At 41.4% G+C, this 24,654-nt stretch overlaps 1 protein-coding gene across 4 annotated transcripts in view; it reads right to left on the bottom strand.

The window, feature by feature from the left end:
* Positions 1-24,654, bottom strand: part of Grip84 (Gamma-tubulin ring protein 84) — a 176,122-nt gene that overhangs the window by 86,360 nt on the left and 65,108 nt on the right. For all 4 annotated transcript variants that reach the window (XM_070096997.1, XM_070096999.1, XM_070096998.1 and 1 more), the window contains 2 exons: positions 20,590-20,718; positions 20,064-20,240 (listed from right to left, as the gene is read on the bottom strand). In XM_070096997.1, the coding sequence (XP_069953098.1) occupies positions 20,064-20,240; positions 20,590-20,718 (306 nt within the window). The remainder of the gene's footprint in view (positions 1-20,063; positions 20,241-20,589; positions 20,719-24,654) is intronic.

The following is a 24,654-nucleotide window of genomic DNA, read 5'->3' as shown; positions in this document are numbered from 1 at the left end:
GTGTGTGTGTGTGTTGGGTGTGTGTGTGTTGGGTGTGTTGTTGGGTGTGTGGGTGTGTTGTTGTGTGTGTGTTGGGTGTGTGTGTGTTGGGTGTGTGTGTGTGTGTGTTGGGTGTGTGTGTGTGTGTGTGTGTGTGTGTGTGTGTTGGGTGTGTGTGTGTGTGTGTGTGTGTGTGTGTGTGTGTGTGTGTTGGGTGTGTGTGTGTGTTGGGTGTGTGTGTGTTGGGTGTGTGTGTTGGGTGTGTGTGTTGGGTGTGTGTGTGTGTGTGTGTGTGTGTGTGTGTGTGTGTGTGTGTGTGTACTCACCTAATTGTGGTTGCAGGGGTCGAGACTCGGCTCCTGGCCCCGCCTCTTCACTGATCGCTACTTGGTCCTCTCCCTCTCTGCTTCCTGAGCTTTGTCATACCTCTTCTTAAAACTATGTATGGTTCCTGCCTCTACTACTTCACTTGCTAAGCTATTCCACTTCCTGACGACTCTATGACTGAAGAAATACTTCCTAACGTCCCTGTGACTCGTCTGAGTCTTCAGCTTCTAGTTGTGACCCCTTGTTTCAGTGTCCCCTCTCTGGAACATCCTATCTCTGTCCACCTTGTCTATTCCCCACAGTATTTTGTATGTCGTTATCATGTCTCCCCTGACCCTCCTGTCCTCCAGTGTTGTCAGACCGATTTCCCTTAACCTTTCTTCATAGGACATTCCCCTTAGCTCTGGAACTAGCCTTGTTGCAAACCTTAGCACTTTCTCTAATTTCTCGACGTGTTTGACCAGGTGTGGGTTCCAAACTGGTGCTGCGTACTCCAGTATGGACCTGACGTACACAGTGTATAAAGTCTGAGGTACCGGAACGCTATTCTCAGGTTTGCCAAGCGCCCATATTCCACAGCAGTTATCTGGCTAATGTGTGCTTCTGGCGATGTACTCGGTATTATACTCACTCCTAGGTCTTTCTCCTTGAGTGAGGTTTGCAGCCTTTGGCCACCTAGCCTATACTCTGTCTGCAGTCTTCTTTGCCCTCCTCCGATCTTCATGACTTTGCATTTGGCGGGGTTAAATTCTAGGAGCCAGTTTCTGGACCACACATCCAGCCTGTCCAGGTCTCTTTGTAGACCTGTCTGGTCCGCGTCTGATTTAATTCTCCTCATTTATTTCACGTCGTCTGCGAACAGGGACACTTCTGAGTCTAACCCTTTCATCATGTCGTTCACATATACCAAAAATAGCAATGGTCCTAGGACCGACCCCTGTGGGACCCCGCTCGTCACAGGTGCCCACTGTAATACATCATTACATACCATGACTCGTTGTTGCCTCCCTGTCAGGTATTATCTGATCCATTGCAGTGCCCTTCCTGTTATATGAGCCTGATCCTCTAGCTTCTGCACTAATCTCTTGTGAGGAACTGTGTCAAAGGCCTTCTTGCAGTCCAAGAAGATGCAATCAACCCACCCCTCTCTCTCGTGTCTTACTTCTGTTACTTTATCAAAAAACTCCAGAAGGTTTGTGACACAGGATTTTCCTTCCATGAATCCATGCTGGTTGGCGTTTACACTCTTGTTCCGTTGTGTGTGTGTGTGTGTGTGTATGTATGTGTGTGTGTGTGTGCGCGCGCATCGTGTGTGTGTGTGTGTGCACACGCACGTGTGTGTGCGCGCGCGCGTGCGTCGTGTGTGCGTGTCATGCGTGTGTGTCGTGTGTGTTTCATGTGTATCGTGTGTGTGTGTGTGTTTCATGTGTATCGTGTGTGTGTGTCGTGTGTGTGTGTCATGTGTGTGTGTCGTGTGTGTGTCGTGCGTGTGTGTCGTGTGTGTGTGTGTGTCGTGTGTCGTGTGTGTGTGTCGTGTGTGTGTGTCACGTGTCGTGTGTGTGTCGTGTGTTGTGTGTGTCGTGTGTGTGTCGTGTGTGTGTCGTGTGTGTCATGTGTGTGTCATGTGTGTGTCGTGTGTGTGTGTGTCACGTGTTGTGTGTGTGTCATGTGTGTGTTGTGTGTGTGTGTGTCACGTGTTGTGTGAGTGTGTCATGTGTGTGTCGTGTGTGTGTCGTGTGTGTGTGTCTTGTGTGTGTGTCGTGTGTGTCGTGTGTGTGTGTCGTGTGTGTGTCGTGTGTGTGTCGTGTGAGTGTCGTGTGTGTGTCGTGTGTGTGTCGTGTGTGTGTCGTGTGCGTGTGTGTGTCGTGTGTGTCGTGTGTGTAGTGTGTGTGGGGTGTGTGTCGTGTGTGCGTGTGTCGTGTGTGCGTGTGTCGTGTGTGTGTGTCGTGTGTGTGTGTGTGTGTCGTGTGTGCCGTGTGTGTGTCGTGTGTGTCGTGTGTGTGTCGTGTGTGTGTCGTGTGTCGAGTGTGTGTCGTGTGTGTGTCGTGTGTGTCGTGTGTCGTGTGTGTCGTGTGTGTGTCGTGTGTGTGTCGTGTGTGTGTCGTGTGTGTGTCGTGTGTGTGTCGTGTGTGTGTCATGTGTGTGTCGTGTGTGTGTCGTGTGTGCATGTGCGTGTGCACATGTGTGCATGTGCGCGTGCACGTGTGCATGTGCGCATGCACGTGTGTGCGTGTGTGTGCATGCACGTGTGTGCGTGTGTGTGCATGCACGTGTGTGCATGTGTGTCTGTGTGTGCATGTGTGCACATGCATGTGCGTGCATCTTCTTTCAACAAACCAGCTGTAACCCGCCAAAGGCGGGTGGCCCAAAATGAAAAACGAAAGTTTCTCTTTTTAAATTTAATAATATATTTGGGAGAAGGGGATACTAACCTCTTGCTCTTTGAATTTTTGTTGCCTCCTACGACACACATAGCTTATGGAGGAAGAATTCTGTTCCACTTCCCCATGAAGATATGAAGAAATAAACAAGAACGAGAAACAGTAAGAAATGTATATACGTACATTTTTTTTTTTTTAACACACTGTCTATTTCCCACCGTGGCAGGGTAACCCAAAAATAAAGAAAAATACTTTCATCATCATTCAACACTTTCACCATCACTCATATATAATCAATGTCTTTGCAGAGGCACTCAGATATAACAGTTTAGAAGTCCCTCCAAACTGCCAATATAACAAACCCCTCCTTTAAAGTGCAGGCATTATACTTCCGATTTCCAGGACTCAAGTCTGGCTAACCAGTTTCCTTGAATCCTTTCACAAAATATTACCCTGCTCACACTCCAACAGCTCATCAGGTCTCAAAATCCATTTGTCTCTATTCACTCCTACCTAACACGCTCACGCATGTTTGCTGGAAGTCAAGCCCTTCGCCTGTAAAACCTCCTTTACCCCCTCCCTCCAACCTTCTTGAGGACAACCCCTACCCCGCTTTCCTTCCCTTACAGATTTAAATGCTCTCCAAGTCATTCTACTTTATCCCATTCTTTCTAAATGACCAAACCACTTCAACAACCCCTCTTCAGCCCTCTGACTAATACTATTAGTAACTTCACACCACCTCCTAATTTCCACACTGAATTCTCTGCATAATATTTACACCACACACTGCTCTTAGACATGACATCTCCCCTGCCTCCAGCCACCTCCTCACTGCAGCATTTACAAACCAAGCTTCACACCCATATAAGAGTGTTGGTACCACTATACTTTTGTACATTCCCTTCTTTGTCTCCATGGATAATTTTTTGTCTCCACAGATACCTCAATGCACCACTCACCTTTTTTCCTTCATCAATTCTATGGTTAACCTCATCTTTCATAAACCCATTCACTGACAAGTCAACTCCCAAATACTATCTGAAAACATTCACTTCTTCCATACTCCCTCTCTCCAATGTGATATCCAATTTTCTTTATCTAAATTGTTTGATACCTTCATCACCTTACTCTTATCTATGTTCACTTTCAACTTTCCACCTTTACACACCCTCTGAAACTCATCCACTAACCTTTGCAACTTTTCTTTAGAATCTCCCAAAAGCACAGTATCATCAGCAAAAAGTAACTGTGTCAACTCCCATTTTGTATATGATTCCCCGTAATTTAATCCCACCCCTCTCCCCAACACCCTAGCATTTAATTCTTTTACAACCCCATCTATATACAGGTGGCCCTCCACATTCACAAGTTCCACTTTCACGAGCTTCAAACATTTGCAAATGCCCAGCTGCCCAATCATATTTATGCTTCCCGCCTCATCCCTACTACCCTCCCTCTTACCCCCTCAACCGGCAGCTTCCTGACAGAGGTAGGGGCGTACCTACAAGAGAAAGGCCTCCCAAACAAAATCCTCCTGCTTCTTGATAATGCTCCAGGTCACCCACAATCACTGGAGGGAATGTGTGACAATGCTGAGGTTGTGTTCATGCCACCAAACACAACCTCCCTGATACAACTTCTTGATCTGGGTGTGACAGCTACATTTAAAGCCTACTATGCAGATTGTGCAGGCAGAGAATGAGGATGAAGAAGAGGAGAGTGTTGCTGAGGCCAATCAGCCTCAAGCCCTGGCCCTCGAAAAACTAGGGCAAGCAATGAGGATGACAGCACAGCTCAAACAATTTTTTTTACGACAGACCCATCAATGTTGAGGGCTTTGAAGGTGATGAACAACATTGATAGGAGCATAATTCCCTACAAAACTGTTTGTAAATATGAAAAGGAAATGGTCTCAGTTGCCCATCGCAATGTTCTTCACAAAGAAGCCTGCCATTACTCCCGTTGCTAACTCTGACTCAAGTGATGTCGATGATCCACTGCCCATTATCGGCAGTGACGCTGGCAGTGAAGAGTTAAAATGCACACACTAGACATCACGCCATGCAGTTACACTTCATATAATCACCTCCATTCAACTGTCATCAGTAACTGCATGGCTAACAATCATCACCATCGTCATTGTCATCGTCATTGTCATCGTCATTGTCATCATCATCACAAGCCATCAAAGTTTGTCTGCCTAACCTTATGAGTTGTGAGTGTTTTGTTTGTTCATTATTTGTTATTTAACCATAACATGTATGTATTTTACAATGTTTTCATGTGTTCAATAGGTTAAGGAAGCAGTATTGTTAGGTTAAGTAAATGCTATTATTATATTTCCCTACAATATATTTGTGCACCAAACATTTGTGAATTTTCAACATTCACGAGGTTCTTGATTCCCTAACCCTCGCGAATGTGGAGGGCCACCTGTATACATTAAACTACCATGGTGACATTAAATTACCATGTCTAAGACCTACTTTTACCGGGAAGTAATCTCCCTCTCTCCTACACACTCTAACCTGAGCCTCACTATCCTCATAAGAACTCTACAGCATTTAGTAGCTAACTACCTATTCCATACACTTGCAACATCTGCCACATTGCTCCCCTATCTACTCTATCATATGCCTTTTCTAAATCCATAAATGTAATGACAACTTCCCTACCTTTATCTAAATACTGTTCACATTTATGCTTCAATGTAAACACTTGATCTATACATCCTTTACCCACTCTAAAGTCTCCTTGCTCATCTGCAATCCTACTCTCTGTCTTACCTCTAATTCTTTCAATAATAACCCTACCGTACACTTTACCTGGTAAACTTATTCCCCTAAAACGTTTACAATCTCTTATGTCCCCCTTCCCTTTATATAAAGGAACTATGCACACTCTCTGCCAATCCCTAAGTACCTTCCCTTCTTTTATACATTTATTAACCCTGTGAGGTTGGTCATGTACAAGTACGTCACTGCAGCCAGGGTCGGTCATGTACCTGTACGCGTAAATTCTAGTGCTTTCAAATCAAGTGGGAGAAAGCTAGTAGGCCTACATTTGAGAGAATGGGTCTGCGTGGTCAGTGTGCACAGTAGGAAAAAAAATTGGGGAGCCAGTGGTGCATTGTGGGAATGCCATTTTAGGACACCTTGTCTACCATGCCTCGCAGTAAGAGACTCGTCACTCCTCGGCGAACTGGGACTCTTTTGTTCCCAAGTGACAGTTCAAATACAGATGGAAGTATCAGTGAAGATGAATTCCAGGGTTTTGAGGAGTTTGTGATCAAGAATAATGAACATAATAGTGGTAATGGTGATGAAAACCCAAACGACCCTCAACCTTCCACATCTGGTGCTGGGCCGTCTTGTTCATGTTCAGTTGTACCAGAATGTGTTCAGGACACAGATGTGAGTAGTGCTGATGATACTGACAGTGAATATGATCTCCAAGCTCTTGAAAACAGTTCCAGTTGTGAGAGTGAAGTGCAATATTCTCCAGTGAAGTGTCAGTACATGTATATTTGATGCTACATGCGCTCTGGTAGTGTGCCACATGCTGTTCCAAGGGTAAGGAGTACATCTTGTGGCCGTACAACAGGAACAAATAGTGAAAATGAAGATGATATTGTTACAATGGGGGATCAAAAATGTGCATGCATCAGAAGATGGTGGTGGTGGTGCCAGCCATGAGGCACCAGCAGCGGCCCATGCTGGTACCCACGCCGCTGAGTCAGCTCAGCTACAACGAAGACCACCCTCACACACCACACAAACCTCCACAACCACAACCACCTGTCAATATCCAGTATCACCAGCAGACCACACCTGGGATTGGTAGGAAGCTGCCAATTTTGTTCCCAATCCCCATCACTTTGATGAAAGTCAAAGTGGACTATGGCCGTCTTGTACACATGGGAACAATGCCACTGACCTGGAATGTTTTGAGTTATTCTTTGATTAACCCCTGATGGAAATGATTGTCAGGGAAAGCAACAGATACTATGAGTACACCATGGCAAACACAATTCCTTCACCAAGATCATGCCTACACCAATGGAAGGAGACAACCGAAGCTGAGATGTATCTTTTGTTTGCCACAATAATGCTTATGCCACACTGTGTCAAATCATACTGGTCAACAGACCACCTCATTGTAACCCCAGCTTTCAGTGATATAATACCAGTGAATCAATTTGTGCTACTGTTACGTATGCTACACTTCTCAGACAAAACCAGGCCTGACAGAAAAGACAGGTTATTTAAGATAAGAAATGTGTTTATGTATCTGAAACAGAAATTCAGTATGTATTTTTATCCCTCCAGGAAGCTTGTTAATGATGAGTCTTTGATTTTGTTCAAAGGTAGACTGTCGTTCAAGCAGTATATACCAAGAAAGAGGAAACGCTTTGGTATAAAGTTGTTTGTACTTTGTGATTGCTACAGTGATCTTGTATTGGATATTACTGTGTACACTGGAAGTAATACAGTACATTGCAAAATACCAGGAAGTTATTGGGTATCTCTGGTGATGTGATTAGAACAATGATGGAACCATATCTTGGTAAGGGGCATACATTATATACTGATAACTGGTACACAAGCCCCTTACTCAGTGATTTTTTGCAAGTGAACATCACAGATGTGAGTGGTACAGTGCGTGCAAATTGTAAACATATGCCTAGGTTCGACTCAGGCACTTGTAGAGGTGAGGTGCAGGCGTTTTCTGCCAATGACATCATGGCATTTCAGTGGCATGACAAACGAGATGTCACACTGTTGTCATCAGTTCACCGAAATGAAATGACAGACACTGGCAGGCAGCATAGAGACACCAATGAACCCATTCGAAAACCTGCAGCTGTGACGGACTACACCCTCAATATGCGCTCAGTGGACAAATGTGATATGCACATTGGGTTTGCTGATTGTGTCTGCAAGAGTTATAAGTGGCACATAAAACTCATTTTTCATCTTGCTGACATTTCCATGTTGAATGCTTATAATGTGTATAAGTTAAACACCAGAAACAAACCACCATATGGTCAAGTACCAAGTAACAACACCTGCAAACTGATCAACAACGACCCTCTCATCTGAGGCCTGGTGATCACTTCCTAATACAACTGCTTGCTGCTGCTTTGAAGAAAAAGGTTCAGAAGAGGTGTTATGTCTGTGCACATACAAAAAAAACACCCACAAAAATGCAGAGACACTGTTTTATATGTGAGGAGTGTAAAACACCATTGAGCATGACACTGTTTCAAAGACTTCCACAGGCTGCAGAACTTCTAGGAACATGTCCAGTGACTGTATATGTGTATATATAATATAGAAAAATAGTAATAGCAACATTTTATATTGTTCACTTGTGTAAACATGTTTTGTTAACAATATAATGACAACAGTGTTTGTGCAGTTATTGTGTGGTATACAAAGAGTGAATATATACAAAATAGCATATACAAAATAGTCCTCATATTGGTCTCACAGGCCATAAAAGTTACTTGAAAAGAAAAAAATATTAAAAAAATAATAGAAAAAAGTAGAAAAAACAAAATAAATGATTGCCTGGTGACCAGCAGTGGCCGATGTTGCCATAAGCGGTTCAATTTCTGTCAACTTCAAACCTCCATATCTCGGTAAGTATTGATAGCAAAAAATATTTTTTAGCCTATAACACTCAGAAAAAAAAAAAAAACTATCATTTCATAAGAAAAAATAATTCTTTTTTTCGAATATTTTTCAACCCTGAGAACAAGTTTGGGAGAGGGCCTCTTGACCCTCAAAGGGTTAAACAAAAACACCAACCACGCCAACACTATATCCCCCCTGCTTTTAACATTTCTGTCATGATCCTGTCAGTTCCAGCTGCTTTACCCCCTTTCATTCTACATAATGTCTCATGCACCTTCACCACACTCACACCCTGCTCTTCTTCACTCCTAAAAGATGTTATACCCCCTGGTTAGTGCATGAAATTATTGCCTCCCTTTCTTCATCGACATTTAAAAGTTCCTCAAAATATTCCCACCATCTACCCAATACCTCCAGCTCCTCATCTACTAACTCCCCTACTGTTTTTAACTGACAAATCCATACATTCCCTAGGCTTTCTTGTTTATCTCACTCCAAAATTTTTCTTATTTTTCAGCAAATATTTTTGACAATAACTCTCCCACTATTAATTGCTCTCCTTTTGCCCTCTCTCACTACTCTTTTCACCTTTCTTTTACTTTCCATATACTCTGCCCTTCTTATATCAGTTCTGCTTTGTAAAAACCTCTCATAAGCTACCTTTTTCTCTTTTATCACACCCTTTACTTCATCATTCCACCAATCACTTCACTTTCCTCTAGCACCCACCCTCCTATAGCCACAAAATTCTGCCTCACATTTTAATACTGCATTTTTAAAACTATCCCATCCCTCTTCAACCCCTCCACTACCCATACTAGCACTAGCCCACCTTTCTGCCAATAGTTGCTTATATCTCACCCTAACTTCCTCCTCCCCTAGTTTATACACTTTCACCTCTCTTTTACTTGCTGTTGCCATATTCCTTTTGTCCCATCTACCTCTTACTCTAACTGTAACTACAACTAAATAATGATCCGATATATCCGTTACCCTTCTATAAACATGCACATCCTGAAGCCTACCCATCAACCTCTTATCCACCAATACATAATTTAACAGACTACTTTCATTACGTGCTATATCATTCCTTATATACTTATTTATCCTCTTTTTCATAAAATATGTATTACTCATTCCAAACCTCTCTCTAGACATAGTTCAGTTAAAGGCTCCACATTTTCATTTACCCCTGGCACCCCAAATTTACCTACTATTCCCTCCACAACATTTTTACCTACTTTAGCATTAAGATCCCCAACCACAAGTACTCTCTCATTTGGTTCAAAACTCCCCATGCACTCACTCAACATTCCCCAAAATCTCTCTCTTCCATGCTTCTCTCTTCCCCAGGTGCATAAACTCTTACTATAATTCTCTTTTCACATCCAACCCTCATTTTACTCCACATAATACTTGAATTTATACATTTATAATCCCTCTTCTCCTGCCATAACTTATCCTTCAACATTATTGCTACTCCTTCCTTAGCTCTAACTATCAGAAACCCCTGACCTAATCCCATTTATTTCTCCCCAATGAAACTCTCCTACCCCCTTCAGCTTTGTTTCACTTAAAGCCAGGACATCCAGCTTCTTTTCATTCCTAACATCCACAATCATCTCTTTCTTATCATTCGCACAACAACCACACACATTCAAACATCCCACTTTGGGGGTTTTCTTCTTTTTCTTTTTAGCAAGTTATACGGGAAAAGGGGTTACTAGCCCATTGCTCCCGGCATTTTAGTTGACTTTTACAACACGCATGGCTTAATGAGGAAAGATTCTTATTCCACTTCCCCATGGTTATGAAAGGAAAAACAATAAGAACAAGAACTATTAAGATAAAACCAAAGAAAACTCAGATGAGTGTGTATACATAAATGTGTACATGCATGTGTAGTGTGACCTAAGTGTAAGCAGAAGTAACAAGATGTAGTTGAAATCTTGCATGTTTAAGACAGAAAAAAGACACCAGCAATCTTCTTCTTTCTTTCTTTCAACAAACCAGCAGTATCCCACCGAGGCAGGGTGGCCCAAAAAGAAAAACAAAAGTTTCTCTTTTCAAATTTAGTAATTTATACAGGAGAAGGGGTTACTAGCCCCTTGCTCCCGGCATTTTAGTCACCTCTTACAACACACATGGCTTACGGAGGAAGAATTCTGTTCCACTTCCCCATGGAGATAAGAGGAAATAAACAAGAGCAAGAACTAGAAAGAAAATAGCAGAAAACCCAGAGGGGTGTCTATATACATGTATATATATGCTTGTACATGTATGTGTAGTGTGACCTAAGTGTAAGTTGAAGTAGCAAGACGTACCTGAAACCTTACATGTTTATGAGACAGAAAAATGGACACCAGCAATCCCACCATCATGTAAAACAATTACAGGCTTTTGTTTTACACTCACTTGGCAGGATGGTAGTACCTCCCTGAGTGGTTGCTGTCTACCAACCTACTACACTAACATACATACATATGTATGTATAAATACAAGAATGGGCGAGAGATGTGAAAGTTAGTGAAACAAAGGAGAACGGGGAAGATATAATTAGCTATTGGAAGGTGAGCTAGTGTGTGTATAGAAAATGAAGAGGGGGTCGAAGAGGTAGGCGGAAGATTCAGGAACACAGTGCTAGAGTATACAGCAGTTTTTATGTGGATACAAAAGGGTGGGTGCAGGTGGGAAGAGGAACAATCAGTAGAATGATCAGGTGAAGAGGATGGTAAAGGAGAAAAAGTAGAAATTTTTACAAGGTAGAAATTATATACAAAAGGTAGAAAGGTTAAAATCATAAAAAAAAAAAAAAAATGCTGATGGCATACAGTATGATTGCATCATAGCTCAAAGATATGCAACCTGAACTCCTAGGGTGACCATCACCATTTGCAGATTTACTTCTGCCTGCCAAGTCGTCATGCTGCAAGGAAACTCCTACTTGTGCCCTGTATGAAAAAGGAAAGCCTGAAGTTTGCCAAGAAATATGTACGCTGGAGTGTTGATGATTGGGGAAAAATAAGTTCATCAGCAAGTACAACCGTGCATACACAGTGAAGCATCAACAATCTGTCATGGTTTGGAGTTGCTTCAGTGGTTTACTTGGTCTGTATAATTCTTTGCTATTGCTTTGCTGCCACCTATAACCAGGCTCCCTCTCCACAGCATACTTCACCCACATGAAAGGGGTTTCTTGCTATTTTAAAGTCCAGTGGAGTTAGTGTTATGTCAAAAATTTGGCATCTGTTGACAAGGATTCGAGACTAGTTCATGAAAAATTCCTTCGGACTGTCAATCTTTAGTCTGATTAATGGCTCACTAACACAGTCATACAATCATATTAGACTTCAGTATCTCACCCATTTCTTTGCTGTTATCCGTGTAAGTTCTATCTTGCTTGAACAAGGGCCCGCTACTGGATGTGGTTTTTGCCTTGTTATTTGCATATGAAAAGAAATGTCTGTTTAGTATGTCAGTGGCTTGCAAGTTGAGGACAGGTGGTTGGAAAGATAAGGAGGGTTGCCTTGAGCCATGAGGAATTAAGGTCCTGGTCCTAGACTGATGTACAAGAGGCAGAGATGGGGAAGAAGTTGGCAAGCCTGGGAGGCAAATGGGTTGCCAGAGTCTGTGGAGGGTAAGGACTCAGTCCAAGGCTAGTGGCTGTGAGAAAGAGGACAGGGAGGAAGGATGGGTGTTACCCTTTTTCTCCTCTCCTATCCCTGGCTCAATTAAATGTACTAACCATGACCCACCCTCCCATCCTGCTCACATAATACCCTCACCACTCCTTTCCAAAACAATATGCCATGTGATGTGACACTGAACGTGAATTTTCAGTTACTGATGAGCAAGTAGACAGCATATGTAAAGTGTGTTGTGTTAGATATGATTGGAAAGACAGTGTGAGTGAATGGGAAGAGGAAGGTGAGAGAGTGGGAGGGGAAGAAAAATGAAAGAGGGACTCATCTGAGTGCTACACAATATTTTTAGTGTACATGCATGTGTAGTGTGACCTAAGTTTAAGTAGAAGTAGCAAGACATACCTGCAACCTTGCATGCTTGTAAGACAGAAAAAGACACCAGCAATCCTACCATCATGCAAAATAATTTCAGGCTTGTGTTTCACACTCATTTGGTAGGACGGTAGTACCTCCTATGGTGACTGCCATCTCCGAACCTACTACCTACAACTTTTAGTTTTATTATTTTAAAATACATGAAATTTTAGGTGAAATATTATGGCTTGGGAGTGCATCTATAATGACAAGAGTGTCTATGGGAAAGTAGGTTCACAGTTCTGAATATTTGATTAATGAAAAATTTTCAGAACTGCATTAACACAGGCAATAAGAAGGGCAAAACTGACCACTCATTAATGCTTAGTGAGAATTATTATTATAAGTACTGGCATTTATGAGAACTTAGAAAACTAGAAGAAATTATATCTGAGCTAGATCTGAATTTTAACATGCATGTAGTGATTGTATCTGCACTCCTCTGGTAAGATAGTGATAGTGTGAATGATGGTGAAAGTGTTTCTTTTTTAAGTCACCCTGCCTTGGTGAGAGAAAGCAAGCATGTTAACCCGTAAACGGTCCAAACGTATATATACGTTCACTACCGTACAGCCCCAACTTTTTTGAGAAAAAAAAAACATTGTTGTTTTTTAATAGGAAAAAAGAGCATATGGTACCCAAGCATCCCCAATTATTTTAATATGGTGCACAGTGAGTGCTCACACCCATTCTCACATGTTTAGGCGACTCAGGCTTATCGTGGCAATGTTAAATGTAGGACACATAAAACGTATATATACGTTTGGGGAACTAGCGGTAAAAATGTATATATACGTTTGGACCATTTACGGGTTAAAATATAGTGGAACCTCTACTTACGAGTGCATCCATATACGAGTTTTTCCAGACACGAGCAGCTGCTCGGTCGATTTTTTGCTTCCAGTCACGAGCAAAATTTCCAGATGCGAGCGGGCCTCAAGGGAGGTTAATTGACACTGGTGAGGGGGCTCTTGCTCTTGATCTAGGGAATTGCATCTCAGTTGTTTGTTGGACAATCTTATTGAAACTTGGGCAATGTATGATGAAAAGATGCTTCTTAACGTACACCAAAAATGGAAGAAATCGGACCATAAATAAAGGAGTTCACTTCTCAGCCATTAGCCTCCCCTTAGCGGTATATTTTCTTATGGTTTTTATGGTTGTATTCTCATTTTATTTGGTCTCACGTGATAGAATGGAAGATATACTACAAAAATAAATATGATTTTAATTGGTTTCACGATGAAAAGTACCTTGAAATTGAGCTCAAAACAGCAGAAATGCTCGATTGTTTGGCGACATCAGCAGTAGACATCATGAGGTAGCAGTGGCAGACAACATGAAGCAGCAGTGGCAGACAACATGAAGCAGCAGTGGCAGACATCATGAGGTAGCAGTGGCAAACAACATGAAGCAGCAGTGGCAGACATGAAGCAGCAGCAGTGACAGACAACATGAGGTAGCAGTGGCAGACAACATGAGGTAGCAGTGGCAGACAACATGAGGTAGCAGTGGCAGACAACATGAAGCAGCAGTGACAGACAACATGAGGTAGCAGTGGCAGACAACATGAGGTAGCAGTGGCAGACAACATGAGGTAGCAGTGGCAAACAACATGAAGCAGCAGTGGCAGACATGAAGCAGCAGTGACAGACAACATGAGGTGGCAGTGGCAGACAACATGAGGTAGCAATGGCAGACAATATGAGGTAGCAGTGGCAGACAATATGAGGTAGCAGTGGCAGACAACATGAGGAAGCAGTGGCAGACAACATGAGGTAGCAGTGGCAGACAACATGAAGCAGCAGTGGCAGACAACATGAAGCAGCAGTGGCAGACATCATGAGGTAGCAGTGGCAGACAACATGAAGCAGCAGTGGCAAAGTGTAGCATTATGAGTCTAGCAATTAAGTGTAGCATTAAGAGTATAGCACTTACAAGTTACTCTGTCTGACTTTTCTGGGTTATCCTAGGTTCTCTACATAGTAGTCAGGAGCAGGAATGGCTGCTGCGGTGGCCCTATAAACCCCAACAACAATGGCTGCTGTCACCACCACTAGCCACATACCTAATGACATGCATTTTATTCATTCTAGTGTATATATCATGTTTCTATGTTATTTATATTGTTTATTATGTCATATTACATGAATTGTGATATATAAATAAGCTGTAGAGTTGATATTAAGGAAATTATTAAAGTATTTTCTTGTGCCTGGAATTCCACTGGAACGAATTAATTCCATTTCAATTACGTTAAATGAGGAAAACTGACTCTGCAAACGAGCAAATCCAGTTGCGAGCAAGGTCATGGAACGGATTAAACCCGTAAGTAGATGTTCCACTGTGTGTGTGTGTGTGTGTGTGTGTGTGTGTGTGTGTGTGTGTGTGTGTGTGTGTGTGTGTGTGTGTGTGTGTGTGTGTGTGTGTGTGTGTGTGTGTGTGTGTGTGTGTGTGTGTGTGTGTGTTGTGTGTGTTGTGTGCGTGTGTGTTGTGTGCGTGTGTGTTGTGTGCATGTGTGTTGTGTGTGTGTGTGTTGTGTGTGTGTTGTGTGTGTGTTGTGTGTGTGTTGTGTGTGTGTTGTGTGAGTGTTGTGTGAGTGTTGTGTGAGTGTTGTGTGAGTGTTGTGTGAGTGTTGTGTGAGTGTTGTCTGAGTGTTGTGTTAGTGTTGTGTGAGTGTTGTGTGAGTGTTGTGTGTGTGTTGTGTGTGTGTTGTGTGTGTTGTGTGTGTGTTGTGTGTGTGTTGTGTGTGTGTTGTGTGTGTGTTGTGTGTGTGTGTTGTGTGTGTGTGTTGTGTGTGTGTTGTGTGTGTGTGTTGTGTGTGTGTGTTGTGTGTGTGTGTTGTGTGTGTGTGTTGTGTGTTGTGTGTGTGTTGTGTGTGTGTTGTGTGTGTGTTGTGTGTGTGTTGTGTGTGTGTTGTGTGTGTGTTGTGTGTGTGTTGTGTGTGTGTTGTGTGTGTGTTGTGTGTGTGTTGTGTGTGTGTTGTGTGTGTGTTGTGTGTGTGTTGTGTTGTGTTGTGTGAGTGTTGTGTGAGTGTTGTGTGAGTGTTGTGTGTTGTGTGAGTGTTGTGTGTTGTGTAGTGTGAGTGTTGTGTGAGTGTTGTGTGTTGTGTAGTGTGAGTGTTGTGTGTTGTGTGAGTGTTGTGTGTTGTGTATATATATATATATATATATATATAAATATATATATATATATATATATATATATATATATATTATATATATATAAATATATATATATATATATATATATATATGTCGTGCCGAATAGGCAGAACTTGCTATCTTGGCTTAAATAGCAACGCTCATCTTGCCATATAGGACAAGCAAAAATTTATGTATGCAATAATTTCGCCAAAATCATTATGAACCTAACGAGAAAAATATATTTCACTGTGTTTGTTTAGTATTAAATTATTGTAAACAAATCTAAAATATATTTAGTTGGGTAAGGCTAAAATAAATTGTTCTTGTTATAATAAGGTTAGGTAAGTTTTCTAAGATTCTTTTGGTGCAAAATTAAAATTTTTTACATTAACATTAATGAAAAAAATATATTTTTAAACGTATAAGAGAAATTTTTAGAAAGGTCTTAATTTTAAATGAGTTCTTGCTAATTGACCAGTTTTACATATTCGGCACGACATTATATATATATACATATATATATATATATATATATATATATATATATATATATATATATATATATATATATATATATATATATATATTATATAATATACATACATACATATATACATACATACATATATACATATATACATATATACATATATACATATATACATATATACATATATACATACATACATATACATACATACATATACATATATACCCATGGGGAAGTGGAATAAGAATCTTTCCTCCGTAAGCCATGCGTGTTGTAAAAGTCAACTAAAATGCCGGGAACAATGGGCTAGTAACCCCTTTTCCTGTAAAGATTACTAAAAAGAATAAGAAGAAGAAAATTGTCAAAGTGGGAAGTCTGAATGTGTGTGGATGTTGTGCAAATGATAAGAAAGAGATGATTGTGGATGTTATGAATGAGAAGAAGCTGGATGTCCTGGCTTTAAGTGAAACAAAGCTGAAGGGGGTGGGAGAGTTTCAATGGAGAGGAATAAATGGGATTAGGTCAGGGCTTTCAAATAGAGTTAGAGCCAAAGAAGGAGTAGCAATAATGTTGAAGGATAAGCTATGGCAGGAAAAGAGGGACTATAAATGTATTAATTCAAGGATTATGTGGAGTAAAATAAAGACTGGATGTGAAAAGTGGGTTATAATAATCGTGTATGCACCTGGAGAAGAGAGAAGTGTAGAGGAGAGAGAGAGATTTTGGGAAATGTTGAGTGAATGCGTGGGGAGTTTTGAATCAAGTGTGAGAGTAATGGTGGTTGGGGATTTCAATGCTAAAGTGGGTAAAAATGTTATAGAGGGAGTAGTAGGTAAATTTGGGGTGCCAGGGGAAAATGTAAATGTGGAGCCTTTAATTGAGCTATGTGTAGAAAGAGATTTGGTAATAAGTAATACATATTTTATGAAAAAGAGGATAAATAAATATACAAGGTATGATGTAGCACGTAATTAAAGTAGTTTATTAGATTATGTATTGGTGGATAAAAGGTTGATGGGTAGGCTCCAGGATGTACATGTTTATAGAGGGGCAACTGATACATCAGATCATTATTTAGTTGTAGCTACAGTTAGAGTAAGAGGTAGATGGGAAAAGAGGAAGGTGGCAACAACAAGTAAGAGGGAGGTGAAAGTGTATAAACTAAGGGAGGAGGAAGTTCAGGTGAGATATAAGTGACTATTGGCAGAAAGGTGGGCTAGTGCAAAGATGAGTAGTGGGGGGGTTGAAGAGGGTTGGAATAGTTTTAAAAATGCAGTATTAGAATGTGGGGCAGAAGTTTGTGGTTATAGGAGGGTGGGGGCAGGAGGAAAGAGGAGTGATTGGTGGAATGATGAAGTAAAGGGTGTGATAAAAGAGAAAAAGGTAGCTTATGAGAAGTTTTTACAAAGCAGAAGTGTTATAAGAAGAGCAGAGTATATGAAGAGTAAAAGAAAGGTAAAGAGAGTGGTGAGAGAGTGCAAAAGGAGAGCAGATGATAGAGTGGCAGAGGCACTGTCAAGAAATTTTAATGAAGAAAAAATTTTGGAGTGAGTTAAACAAGTTAAGAAAGCCTAGGGAAAGTATGGATTTGTCAGTTAAAAACAGAGCAGGGGAGTTAGTAGATGGGGAGATGGAGGTATTAGGTAGATGGCGAGAATATTTTGAGGAACTTTTAAATGTTAAGGAAGAAAGAGAGGCAGTAATTTCATGCACTGGTCAGGGAGGTATACCATCTTTTAGGAGAGAAGAAGAGCAGAATGTAAGTGTGGGGGAGGTACACGAGGCATTATGTAGAATGAAAGGGGGTAAAGCAGCTGGAACTGATGGGATCATGATAGAAATGTTAAAAGCAGGGGGGGATATAGTGTTGGAGTGGTTGGTACTTTTGTTTAATAAATGTATGAAAGAGGGGAAGGTACCTAGGGATTGGCGGAGAGCATGTATAGCCCCTTTATATAAAGGGAAAGGGGACAAAAGAGACTAAAAATTATAGAGGAATAAGTTTACTGAGTATACCAGGAAAAGTGTACGGTAGGGTTATAATTGAAAGAATTAGAGGTAAGACAGAATGTAGGATTGCAGGTGAGCAAGGAGGTTTCAGAGTGGGTAGGGGTTGTGTAGATCAAGTGTTTACATTGAAGCATATATGTGAACAGTATTTAGATAAAGGTAGGGAAGTTTTTATTGCATTTATGGATTTAGAAAAGGCATATGATAAGAGTGGATAGAGGAGCAATGTGGCAGATGTTGCAAGTATATGGAACAGGTGGTAAGTTATTAAATGCTGTAAAGAGTTTTTATGAGGATAATGAGGCTCAGGTTAGGGTGTGTAGAAGAGAGGGAGACTACTTCCCGGTAAAAGTAGGTCTTAGACAGGGATGTGTAATGTCACCATGGTTGTTTAATATATTTATAGATGGGGTTGTAAAGGAAGTAAATGCTAGGGTGTTCGGGAGAGGGGTGGGATTAAATTTTGGGGAATCAAATTCAAAATGGGAATTGACACAGTTACTTTTTGCTGATGATACTGTGCTTATGGGAGATTCTAAAGAAAAATTACAAAGGTTAGTGGATGAGTTTGGGAATGTGTGTAAAGGTAGAAAGTTGAAAGTGAACATAGAAAAGAGTAAGGTGATGAGGTTGTCAAATGATTTAGATAAAGAAAAATTGGATATCAAATTGGGGAGGAGGAGTATGGAAGAAGTGAATGTTTTCAGATACTTGGGAGTTGACGTGTCGGCGGATGGATTTATGAAGGATGAGGTTAATCATAGAATTGATGAGGGAAAAAAGGTGAGTGGTGCGTTGAGGTATATGTGGAGTCAAAAAACGTTATCTATGGAGGCAAAGAAGGGAATGTATGAAAGTATAGTAGTACCAACACTCTTATATGGGTGTGAAGCTTGGGTGGTAAATGCAGCAGCGAGGAGATGGATGGAGGCAGTGGAGATGTCCTGTCTAAGGGCAATGTGTGGTGTAAATATTATGCAGAAAATTCAGAGTGTGGAAATTAGGAGAAGGTGTGGAGTTAATAAAAGCATTAGTCAGAGGGCAGAAGAGGGGTTGTTGAGGTGGTTTGGTCATTTAGAGAGAATGGATCAAAGTAGAATGACATGAAAAGCATATAAATGTATAGGGGAAGGAAAGAGGGGTAGGGGTCGTCCTCGAAAGGGTTGGAAAGAGGGGGTAAAGGAGGTTTTGTGGGCGAGGGGCTTGGACTTGCAGCAAGCGTGCATGAGCGTGTTAGATAGGAGTGAATGGAGACGAATGATACTTGGGACCTGACGATCTGTTGGAGTGTGAGCAGGGTAATATTTAGTGAAGGGATTCAGGGAAACCGGTTATTTTCATATAGTCGGACTTGAGTCCTGGAAATGGGAAGTACAATGCCTGCACTTTAAAGGAGGGGTTTGGGATATTGGCAGTTTGGAGGGATATGTTGTGTATCTTTATACGTATATGCTTCTAAACTGTTGTATTCTGAGCACCTCTGCAAAAGCAGTGATAATGTGTGAGTGTGGTGAAAGTGTTGAATGACGATGAAAGTATTTTCTTTTTGGGGATTTCCTTTCTTTTTTGGGTCACCCTGCCTCGGTGGGAGACGGCCGACTTGTTGAGATATATATATATATATATATATATATATATATATATATATATATATATATATATATATATAAAAATATATATATATATATATATATATATATATATATATATATATATATATATATATATATATATACTATATATATGTATATCATATATATGTATATCATATATATATATATATATATATATATATATATATATATATATATATATATATATATATATATATATATATATATATATATATATATATATATATATATATATATATATATATATATATATATATATATATATATATATATATATATATATATATATATATATATATATATATATATATATATATATATATATATATAAGGAACCTAAGAAATATCAAATAAATGCATCTTGCAAAATAATAATAAGCACAAAAAATGCCTCACCTCATTGTATGGGTCATTTATGATGCCTCTGTAGAGCCATTTAGCCAGAATATTCATATAAGGAACAGCTGCCGATTGCGTAAGAAATACCATAACATCCTGTAGTTGTCCACAGCCTGTGAGGCTGACAGTGCGATCATGAAGTATGCTTAATACTGCACCACCATGGGCCTCAGACTGTGAGGAAAAGTTACAGAAGCAACTAAAAATATAAATTCAAGCAGAGACTACAGTGGATGAAGAAATAAGACTTCTTTCAACAGTCAAGTAGACAACAGATAGCTAGGTAGGAGCTGGCTTGCTTTGTGATTACAGAGGAATGGTGAAGCACTAACAGTATGCTAAGGAACAGACTGACTGCAGAGGAGTATTTTTTGGTATATTTCACCATAAACTGGAATTATTAATTACATAAAATAGAACAGGAAGATTTAAGTAATCAACTGTTTAAAGTAAAATACTGTAAACTATATAATAGCTACAGGCAAGCTTTTTTAATGCTTTCTTAACACGTGTCCTTGCTTACCTTACTGATAACTCTAGTTACACATGCCAGCATGTCCATGACTGCCATGGTCTTCTCCACATAAAAGTAAAGTTTATGCAACGTGAGAGCCCAGTGTTGATGCTGTTCTTCTAGCTGTGTCACCAGCAACTGCAACAAAATATCTCAATGCTAAAGGGGGTAAAAATGTTGTGGAGGTAGTAGTAGGAAAATTTGGGGTGCTAGAGGTAAATGAAAATGGGGAGCTATGCGGAGAAAGAGGTTTGGTAATAAGTAATACTTTTTTTTTTTTTAACAAGTCAGCCGTCTCCCACCGAGGCAGGGTGACCCAAAAAGAAAGAAAATCCCCATCATCATTCAACATTTTCACCTCACTCACACATAATCACTGTTTTTGCAGAGGTGCTCAGAATACAACAGTTTAGAAGCTAGTGCATCTATGAGTAGTGGGAGTGGGGGTGGGGGGAGGGTTGAAGAGGGTTGGAATAGTTTTAAAAATGCAGTATTAGAATGTGGGGCAGAAGTCTGTAGCTATAGAAGGGTGGGTGCAGGAGGAAATAGGAGTGATTGGTGAAATGATGAAGTAAAGTGTGATAAGAGAGAAAAAGGTAGCTTATGAGAGGTTATTACAAAGCAGAAGGGTTATAAGAAGAGCAGAGTATATGGAGAGTAAAACAAAGGTGAAGAAAGTGGTGAGAGAGTGTAAAAGGAGAGCAGATGATAGAGTGGGAGAGGCACTGTCAAGAAATTTTGATGAAAACAAGAAAAAATTTTGGAGTGAGATAAAATCAAGTTAAGAAAGCCTAGGGAACAAAAGGATTTGTCAATTAAAAATGGAGTAGGGGAGTTAGTAGATGGTGAGCTGGAGGTATTGGGTAGATGACGGGAATATTTTGAGGAACTTAAATGTCGATAAAGAAAGGGAGGTGGTAATTTCATGCACTGGCCAGGGAGGTATACCATCTTTTAGGAGTGAAGAGCAGGATGTGAGTGTGGGGGGGTGCGTGAGGCATTACGTAGAATGAAAGGGCGTAAAGCAGCTGGAACTGATGGGATTATGACACAAATGTTAAAAGCAGGGGGTATATAGTGTTGTTGTGGTTGGTATTTTTGTTTAATAAATGTATGAAAGAGGGAAAGGTACCTAGGGATTGGCAGATAGGTTGTATAGTTCCTTTATATAAAGGGAAGGGGGACAAAAGAGACTGTAAAAGTTATAGGGGAGTAAGTTTACTGAGTATACCAGGAAAAGTGTACAGTAGGATACAGATCCTCCCCAATTTCCAACTTATACAACTTATGTCCACCTGCACAAACAACTGAAAAAAATACACTATAAATTAGGAAAAAAATGATACCTACAAGTAAGGAACATCAGTTTGTGATTAATGAAACTTTAAGTAATAAAGAAGGTTGATAAAAAATGAGATGACAGAAATTTTTTAGGTTAAAAGAATACTGTATAGGTGTATCACTTCTACATGCCATGCTAACATAATTCCAACAACTGTCCATTTCGAGAGCCAATCAGTCGGGCAGAATGGAACTCGGACGTAAGTCAGTGAGGTTCTGTATAAATGGTAACTAAATTTCTTATTTCCTAGACTTACAATAGAAAAATAGGTATGAAAGTAATTAAGTTTACTGACTGAGCTATTAGATGGTGTAGGAGAATTTTTTATAATAAGTAATTTAATAGTCCCAAGTCAGAAATTTCCTGGAGATGCCCAAGTACGTACAGGTGGGCCTCGCTTATACAGCAGGTTGGGTTCCAGGCTACTGCTGTAAAGAAGAAATCACTGTAAAGTGAATCCTAGCCTTTCTTCACTTTCAAATGCATATACGTAAAAGCTTGATAACATGTTTGCATTATCATATATTAACCTTTTCAGGGTCGACAGGCCCTCTCCCAAACTTGTTCTCAGGGTTGAAAAATTTTCGAAAAAAAAAAAAAAAATTATTTTTTTCTTACGAAATGATAGAGCATTTTTATGAGTATTATAGTCCCCCAAAATTTTTGTGATCAATACTTACCGAGATATGGCGGCATAAAGTTGACAGAAAGTGAGCAGCTTATGGCAACATTGCCGACTGCCGGTCATGAGGAAATAGCTTATTTTTTCCTATATTTTTCTTTTATTTTTTAATTTTATTTTTCAAGTAACTTTTATGGCCTGTGAGACCAATATAAGCCATGTTTTGGATATATACACTTGTTGTATGGAACACATGGAGTAGGGAGTGTGAGGACCAAGTAGCAAACGGTGAAGAGGCAGGGCCAGGAGCTGAGTCTCGACCCCTGCAACCACAATTCGGGGAGTACAATTAGGCGAGTACATAATAAGTGCACAAACACTGACAGGTGAACATTTTCACTTATTTTAGTCACATATTGCCTAGAAATATATACATATTATTTACAGGTCCCAGCAATGTTTTGGTGGGGAAGGGAGTGTGGGTTTGTGTAAACCACATGGCTGACTGGCCTGCAGGCTGGCTTGCTGGTTGGCTGTCTGTCTGTGCCTCTGTCTCACAGGTACACATAAATACAATTATACAGCGTAAATTACTTAGGGTACACGGACAATATAATATTAATAATAATTGAAGCATGGTGCAAGAGAGTGCGTCATTGTCTTCTCTCTCCACTAATGACAGCATTGACATTTGATGAGGGGCATCTTATCTTATCTCTCCACTAATGACAGCGTTGACATTTGATGAGGGGCATCTTATCTTATCTCTCTACTAATTAGAGTTGTGACATTTGATGAGGGTACACTGCCTTCCCTTTATTTGTCTTCACTTTACACAAACATGTCTGCCTGCTTCTCTCTTTTTCTGTTTGTCTGCTTCTCTCTGTGTCTCAGAGAGAGCCACTAGTGAAACAACAAGTTTTACACTCAATGCAGTAGTCACATCTGAGTCTGATACTTATTATTTATTTATTTATTTATCTGCCTGCCTGCCAGTCTGCCTACCAGCCATCCAGCCAGCCAGTTAGCCAGCCAGCCAGCCAGCCAGTTAGCCAGCCAGCCAGCCATCCAGCCAGCCAGTTAGCCAGCCAGCCAGTTAGCCAGCCAGCCAGCCAGCCAGCCAGTTAGCCAGCCAGCCAGCCAGTTAGCCAGCCAGTTAGCCAGCCAGCCAGTTAGCCAGCCAGTCAGTTAGCCAGCCAGCCAGTTAGCCAGCCAGCCAGCCAGCCAGCCAGTTAGCCATCCAGCCAGTTAGCCAGTTAGCCATCCAGCCAGTTAGCCAGTTAGCCAGCCAGCCAGCCAGTTAGCCAGCCAGCCAGCCAGTTAGCCAGCCAGCCAGCCAGTTAGCCAGCCAGCCAGCCAGCCAGCCAGCCAGTTGGCCAGCCAGTTAGCCAGCCAGCCAGCCAGTTAGCCAGCCAGCCAGCCAGAAAGCCAGCCAGCCAGCCAGCTAGCCAGCCAGCCAGCCAGTTAGCCAGCCAGCCAGTTAGCCAGCCAGCCAGCCAGCCAGTTAGCCAGCCAGCCAGCCAGCCAGCCAGCCAGCCAGCCAGCCAGCCAGTTAGCCAGCCAGCCAGCCAGCCAGCCAACCAGCCAGTTAGCCAGCCAGCCAGCCAGTTAGCCAGCCAGCCAGTTACCCAGCCAGCCAGTTAGCCAGTTAGCCAGCCAGTTAGCCAGCCAGTTAGCCAGCCAGCCAGCCAGTTAGCCAGCCAGCCAGTTAGCCAGCCAACCAGTTAGCCAGCCAGCCAGCCAGCCAGCCAGCCAGCCAGCCAGTTAGCCAGCCAGCCAGCCAGCCAGCCAGCCAGCCAGTTAGCCAGCCAGCCAGCCAGCCAGTTAGCCAGCCAGCCAGTTAGCCAGCCAGTTAGCCAGCCAGCCAGTCAGCCAGTTAGCCAGCCAGCCAGTTAGCCAGCCAGTTAGCCAGCCAGCCAGTTAGCCAGCCAGTTAGCCAGCCAGCCAGTTAGCCAGCCAGCCAGTTAGCCAGCCAGTTAGCCAGCCAGTTAGCCAGCCAGTTAGCCAGCCAGCCAGCCAGTTAGCCAGCCAGCCAGTTAGCCAGCCAGCCAGTTAGCCAGCCAGCCAGCTAGCCAGCCAGTTAGCCAGCCAGCCAGTTAGCCAGCCAGCC

Source organism: Cherax quadricarinatus, chromosome 56 (genome assembly GCF_038502225.1).
Source record: "Cherax quadricarinatus isolate ZL_2023a chromosome 56, ASM3850222v1, whole genome shotgun sequence".
NCBI lineage: Eukaryota > Metazoa > Arthropoda > Malacostraca > Decapoda > Parastacidae > Cherax > Cherax quadricarinatus.
The sequence above is the reverse complement of the archived record's forward strand: the minus strand, read 5'-3'. Positions and strand labels throughout refer to the sequence as shown.